This window comes from Aplysia californica, unplaced genomic scaffold, assembly GCF_000002075.1.
Source record: "Aplysia californica isolate F4 #8 unplaced genomic scaffold, AplCal3.0 scaffold00051, whole genome shotgun sequence".
In the NCBI taxonomy this organism is placed as follows: domain Eukaryota; kingdom Metazoa; phylum Mollusca; class Gastropoda; order Aplysiida; family Aplysiidae; genus Aplysia; species Aplysia californica.
Genome location: NW_004797321.1, coordinates 267,381 through 274,880, shown reverse-complemented (window position 1 = coordinate 274,880; position 7,500 = coordinate 267,381). Strand labels below are relative to the sequence as shown.

Here is a 7,500-nt window from a genome sequence, read left to right as displayed (position 1 = left end):
TCGTTCTTATCTGCCCTCATATATTTGTTGTTGTTGTTGTTGTTGTTGTTGTTGCTGTGTATTAATCTCTTGTAACATCTGCTCTAATCTTCGACTCATATGTTCCCCATTTGTATCGCAAGTGCCAAAAGCCCTCACAAAAATAAACTAAAATAAATACACTTACCCACCACTTTCATATTCATCGCAAATGATATCTTAAGTTGAATGTTTGTGAATATTAATGTTGTAATGTGGTATCCTGCCTGCCTGCCTGCCTGCCTGCCTGCCTGCCTGCCTGCCTGCCTGCCTGCCTGCCTGCCTGCCTGCCTGCCTGCCTGTCTGTCTGTCTGTCTGTCTGTCTGTCTGTCTGTCTGTCTGGATTGCTCACCGGAGACTTTATGACTTGTATTTCCTTACATACGATGATTTCTATTAATTTTATAATATGTAAGACTTGCTTGGTTCTGTCGAGACCAGGCTGCCCTGACGGCTGGGTCTACTCGAAATCCACCAGCTCATGCTATGGCTACTTTGATGAGCAGGTCAACTATGAAACTGCCCAAACTAAGTGTCAGGAGAAGCAAGGCACCCTAGCAATGCCTACTACAGAGACAGAGCAGGCGTTGGTCCTGGAAGCTAGGTGAGAAACATAGGACCAAATAAAGTTCCCCAAAGCGTAATCTTTAAAAACTTTACAGTATCAGGTGTGTTCACTAATTACAGTGCGGTCAAAAATTCGTGGCGCAGCTTAATATCAAATATTTCCTCAACTACCACACCTACACTCTCCAGCTTTTGCACGATGACTTGCATCAATTTGTCCTAACAGATCAATATTTTTGTAAATGCCTGTTAGCCGTATTCTGGAAAATTCCTTAATAAATACTAATAAAAAATCCAAGTGGGTGGGGCAATATCGCTTTTAAAAGCAAGTCCGTCATTTTTTTTTCTAATCGTGACGTTATGCTTATTGAACTTAAACTCTTAAACTCATGTTTTGAGAACCTTTAGTGGAAAAATGTGTTCACTATAAAATTAATTTCTCGAGAAAGGTTTTTCCAGTGTCATTTGTGAGCTGTGACATAGGCCATTATGCGTATGCCAAATGTGTGTGAGAAGCGGGAAGTGCTGAGAACAATTCTATTTTCTGCATGACGGAGATTTATAATATTTTTAATACATTTATTAAGAAGTTTTTTTTAAGCCAGTCTGAATTGTTGTCGAAGAATACTAAGTTCTGGCAAATTGATAAAAACTGCTGTGCAAAGTATGGATGACATTGATTCTCGTGTTAAAGAGAAATTTGAGGATAAGTTGTGCCATGAATTTTTTTACCGGACTTCAGTGTCACAAGAGCTTAAGAAATATTTTTGATCAAGTTATGCTTACTGTTAATTCTTAGTGTACGTTAGAGTAATGAAAGGGACAAGGGTTTTGCCCTTAAAATAATACTGACTAAGGTATCATAGCAAAAAATTATGACTGATTTGACATCTCAAAATTATAAATTCATGCAAACGAGAGAGAAACAAGTGATGTATAGAATCTACATCCCCATCAAAAGTCGCTTAACGAAAGATGACAATAGGGACACGTTCACATTTACCTTTTCATTTCTAGGCGTATTCCGTCCATTGCAGGATGTAGCCTTCCACAACGACCCCCACGCTGTTCTGTCTGCTGTTATACGAGTTCAGGGTGTTCCCGTCCGCTCTCTGATGTCATTTTGCCACCTTCTTTCCGGTTTTCCTCTTGGCGGTTTTTCAACTCGGGGTTTCCTTTCAGTGCATCTACTTTATTTCAAGTCCTCCACAATTATAAACTGTAACCTTTCGTTTCTCTCGCCATTCTATTCTGATCTGTGCTAATAAGTGATAGACCCAAAGATCGTATTCATACAACCTTTCAACTGTTGGAGGGAAGCCGAGAACGGAATTAGGGAGCAATAAAATTCTCTGTTTGTTTCAGAAATTCCTCTCACTACGCCTGGATTGGGCTGGATGATCTTTCCGAAGAAGGAATCTTCGTGTGGGCTGATGGAACACCTCTTCTTGGTTGGAGTACTTGGAACTCAAGTACGTTTTAGTTTAGTAAGAAATAGTAGAAAGTGAAAGAGAGAGGGGGAGAAGAAGGAAGGAGGAGAAAGTAAACTTTCTTAAAGAATATTTCTTGTTGGGTGTATATTTTCACGGGGGTGAATCTGAAGTCGAGAAATTTTAGCTAAATCCCAAAGTGAGCTGAAGAAGAAAAGAAAAAAACTTACCACAATAGTCGCTATTACGGTAGAGCATAATATGTGTTGTATCGTGGTGAAATCAGGTACTCGTCAAGATAATAAAATGAACAAACCGGCTTTTTTCCTGCGTGTTGGGCAATCTTTGTCAATAAATTTCAGTTTTGCTTAACATTCTTTTTTTATTCAACACTTTTTATGTCCATTTAAAACACATTTATTTGTGGATTTTACTTGAACATGTTGATCAAAGGGACAAAAGAATGTTTTGTTCTTTCCGATGACACTCAAGCTTTGGCAGTCACCACAATTTGGCGACCATTTTCTCGCTCATTTTACTCCTGACACTTGGCAACCCCACCTCCTTCAACAGCACATATCTCGACATCTATTCTCGATTGAAGAGTATTTTTCATTAAAAGCAGGACAAAGAAAAAAGCTTTAAGATAACACCAGTAACTCCATGAACTCACAAATTGACAAGCTTCTGATTCCACCGCATCCTGACACAATATTTAAGAAAGTTGAGGGTTTTTTGTGTGTCTCCTGTTACTTCCAGATGAGCCAAATGACTGGGGTGGTTATGAAGAATGTGGACACTTGGTCTCTTCCGGTAATTGGAACGACATCGTCTGCTGGGCAACCATGCGCTATATCTGCCAGGTGTCTCTTACAGGTAAGCCAGTAAACCTGCCATAAGCTAACTAAACGCCTTTTTTAAAATTCACATCAGTTTCGAGATATAATGATTTCTGATTGTAGCGTTGTATAACAAAATAGAATACGGTATATAATTTAAGTGTTATACAAAACCGCACACACACACACACACACACATACACACACACACACACACACACACACACACACACACACACGCACGCACACACACACACACACACACACACACACACACACACGCACACACACACACACACGCGCGCGCGCGCGCAAACAATCCCCCCTATAAAAAAAATATATATAAATTAAAGCACAAAACAAAAAAGCCTATTGGTGCATACATGGTGAGAGGTCAATCTGTGATCATGGGAGTTTTACAGCCCCTTCCCATTTTTATGATGGTGCAACAAAAAAAAATGAAGGCGAGTTATTTGTGCAGGAAACGTCGTTGATTTAATAAACAACACTATCTGTTATACCAGCTGTAACGCTTGTAAATGAATAGAAAGATGGATGTCAGTGTGTGTGTGTGTGTGTGTGTGTGTGTGTGTGTGTGTGTGTGTGTATCTGTGTGTGTGTGTGTGTGTGTGTGTGTGTGTGTGTGTGTGTGTTGGGGGGATCTATATGGTATCACAGTGAAGGTCAGTGGTCGATAGAGGATCATATTATTCTTTTTTCATTCTTCAGTCTTCAATCCCGAATCGAATACTACTACTCCTACCACTACTACAGAAAAGCCTACAACGATAAAGTCTACCACTACTACTACCACTACAGCAAAGCCAACGACTTCTACAGCTGGTCCAACTACTGATATGTGTGAGCCTCTGGATTATTAGTTCCCTGAACGTCGTTATAAAATGAATATAATTAAATGTTTAAGAATCTTGACTCTGTACATAGTTTATTTGAAATCTACGTACCACAGCTGCTAACACTGATTTGATTTTTTAAAAATTTTAAAGCAGATTTGATCTTAGTTTTAGTTTTTTTACATGTTTGATAGGAAAGAAAGAACAGACCAGACTAGAGCGCCCGTCAACCACCCACGATTTGATATCTGGCCAGTTAAAAATTACCCTTGCTATAAGCTTCTTATAGTTTTTCAACACAAAAGCTAAGACAACAGATTTGTATTAACTTTTCCACGCTCCATTTTCTGGCTGGTACGAAAGAAACGTCTCTTTACTCTACCTCTCCCAGTCTGTGTGCACCTGTGTGTCTGAGTGTCTGTCTGTCTGTCTGTCTGTCTGTCTGTCTGTCTGTGTCTGCGTCTGTGTCTGTGTCTGTGTCTGTGCCTGTGTCTGGGTCTCTGTGTCTGTGTCTCTGTGTCTGTCTCTGTCTCTGTCTCTGTCTCTGTCTCTCTCTCTGTCTCTGTCTCTCTCTCTCTCTCTCTGTCTCTCTCTCTCTCTCTCTCTCTCTCTCTCTCTCTCTCTCTCTCTCTCTCTCTCTCTCTCTCTCTCTCATCCCTCCTTCTCTTTCCCCTCTCTACGAATGCAATGAACTTCAAAGCTGACAAATGGTCAAGCTAGAAAGTCGGCGTTCTCTGATAACTAATATATATATATATATATATATATATATATATATATATATACATACATATCTATATCTATTATCTATTTGTGGTGGTCGAATTTTGCTATTCAAAAGGCTTTTTAATGGCTGAATCGATCGACATTCGGTTTTCGCCAAAAGATTCTTTAAAATATTCTCCAGATCATGACGCCCTTCGTTTTTTCAGTTATGAAACAGTTTTGCTGCAAAAAGCTAAATTTCTTTATTTCACTGATCGCTTTTGTAGGTCGACGCTTCTGTCTCTGTAATTTTAGAAAATCCACCAGGTTTGTATATTTTATGTCGTACTTCCGTTCGATACTGTCGCGAGGAGCATTTTGTTTTGAGAGTATAGATCTACACTTTCTATCTTTTTGCATCTTTCAAGATTTATTGCTCCATTCCAATAGTTCCTAGAGTGTCAATTTTAATACAGTAGGCCAATGACTTTCAGTTGATGTTAATGCACCGATCATTCCTTTCAACGAAAGGGGGCCCAGCTTGTATATATATATATATATAATTAAAGTAAAAAAAACGGGTAACTCGAATTCGTCAGGGATAGGTAAATAGTCTTCGAGATTTACGTAATCCGTAATGTAAGTGAAAGCCCCAAATACAAAGAAATATCCAGGGAGTTAATAAAGAACATTAAAGCAGTTAACGTGGTTAGCTCCCTTGATGAACGTGCTGACAGTGTGAAAGCAGGAAAGTTGAAAATTAAAGTGGAAAGCAAAAAATCTCACGAGTGCACAGCCGACTCCTACGTCATTCCTTTCCTCTCATTTCATTGGTTTACAGAAATTTACACCTCTTACCATCCGCACCGCGAGCATCCCACAGCATGATTGCACTCGTGGAGAGCCAGTCATGCGGAGCGGTCAGCATCCCATCCCAACCCCCCTTCCCCGTCCCCCCTTCCTCCAGCCTCTTGTGGTGAGACAAGGACCACGTTTTGGCTGTAACAATAACGAAGAAATACCTACCCGCGGCCTGAAAGGCTGTAAAGCCGGGTCTTTAGTTTAAGATGCGAAGTTGATTTGTTCGAGATTCGAGTGTTGCGTGTTTCGAGAGTTTGGGAACTCCGTGAAGTCAGTTCAAAGAAAACAGAGGGACTGAAACGGGACTGAGCTTTATGTTACAGATACACGACAATTCGTGATTTTCGTGTTCGAGATTCGTGGACTCTACTGTATATATATATATATATATATATATATATATATATATATATATATATATATATATATATATATATATATATATATATATATACACTGAATGCAATTAAAAACGCAACACATCGTTCGCAGAATCGGTCCACGTTTGTATCCGATGAAGATAGATTTTTAAAAATGGGTTTCTTAAAGTTTAGAAACTTTTTAAAAATGTGAACTATTTTGATCACACACTTCAACTGATTTCGTTACATTGTCGTCCTTCTTTCGAAGTACCCCTCCAGACAAATTTGTAGATAAACTCAAATCGAAATTCAATAAAGATCTCTCTCTCTCTCTCTTTCTCTCTCTCTCTCTCTCTCTCTCTCTCTCTCTCTCTCTCTCTCTCTCTCTCTCTCTCTCTCTCTCTCTCTCTCTCTGAGTAAATTGTATGGCCACCATTAACAATTATACAGACCAAAACACTTCTTCACATGGATTTTGTAACAATCCTCTTTCAGGGGCGGTTTGTTGACTGGGCAAGCCCGGCGGTGCCGGTCAGATTTTTGTCAGCTGAACTGTTGACTAGAGGTTTATTGCTGATGACGATTTTCATTCAGTTTTAAGTAAATCCAAACAAACATGTATCAACATTCAAAAACACCTTGCCGATTTGAAGGCGCTCAAATAGACAAGTGGGATTCACTGTTGTTTTGTCGCGACATAACCTCATTTCTTCACGTTTGTTATCGCGCCGGCTCGTAACTTTAAATCGTCTCCCGTCAAGCCGTCTTGTCGCGGAACTTCGTACTACGTACGAGGCCAAACACACGGGTGGCTTGGCTTAGGCCTAGCGATGACGTCAGTCCCATGGACAAATAAATCGTCAGCCCTCAAATTGCGAATAGGACATCCCTTAATTGCCAGATTGGCCTCTTAGTAGCTTACAAAATTAAGAATGAGACTCTTGAGCAGCACAGACACATGTATTATTTTATCAGCAAAACATGTATTTATCATTCAGGCTTTCTATAACTACTATCAGAACATTTATTGTCAGCATGGCACTAATCCTTTTTGTTTATTGACTTTTTAACCACCTATGGTTCCTGTTTTGCATTTACTCATCGTTTTCTTCCCACTAATAATTTACCTGGCCCTTAGGAGTCTGGGCGGCGAAAGAAGGAATCGTCTAGTGGAGATATATAAGGAGAATTTTAACGAGGAGCGACAGGCACTCGGCTGTTAGAGTCTGGCCCGAAAACCCCTTCCCTTCCTTCCTCTTTTCAACCCTCACCCCAACTAGACACCAAGTTCTATAATTAGCATTTAACACACTTCCCCACTTTGTTACAACACAGTGTTCAGTATTCAATTCTGAGAACTGAGAAGTGCGATGAGGTACATTTGGTGATATAATGATCGGAAACTTGTGTGCTAACTTTATCCAGCTTTGTATAGCATCTGATTGTAGACTTGATCTGCTTGGGACAGCGTCACTGGTACAGTAGCAATAATTGACTTTTTGTCATCATACAGGACAGTTCTTATTACATGTATTTAACGGGTCCAGTGCACGTCGATATTTTGTGTGGGGGTGTAGAAAGTATGAGTTAAGTGCTGGAGGCCAGGACCAGCAGTTTATTGCCTCTCACTTTCAGTTTGTTTTCTAGCACTCAAGTAGTGTTTCTTTTTCTGCGCCGATCAAGTGAGTTTCTATTAATCTCAGTAACTTCCATCTTACATTATTCATAATATTGTTTCTTGACGCTACCGCATATTTTAGCTCTTTAATATTATATGACAATGTTTACTGTGGTGTGTGTGTGTGTGTGTGAGTGGGGGAGGGGGTGGGGATGGCACAAGTAGGAGTATAGAGAGAGAGAGAGA

General features: G+C 39.9%; 1 protein-coding gene across 1 annotated transcript in view; it reads left to right on the top strand.

The window, feature by feature from the left end:
- Positions 1 to 7,500, top strand: part of LOC101854311 — a gene marked incomplete at its 3' end in the record, with an annotated part of 35,484 nt that overhangs the window by 26,330 nt on the left and 1,654 nt on the right. The window contains 4 exon segments of the mRNA XM_005092724.3: positions 460 to 622; positions 1,951 to 2,057; positions 2,775 to 2,891; positions 3,584 to 3,715. Coding sequence (XP_005092781.2) covers positions 460 to 622; positions 1,951 to 2,057; positions 2,775 to 2,891; positions 3,584 to 3,715 — 519 coding nt within the window.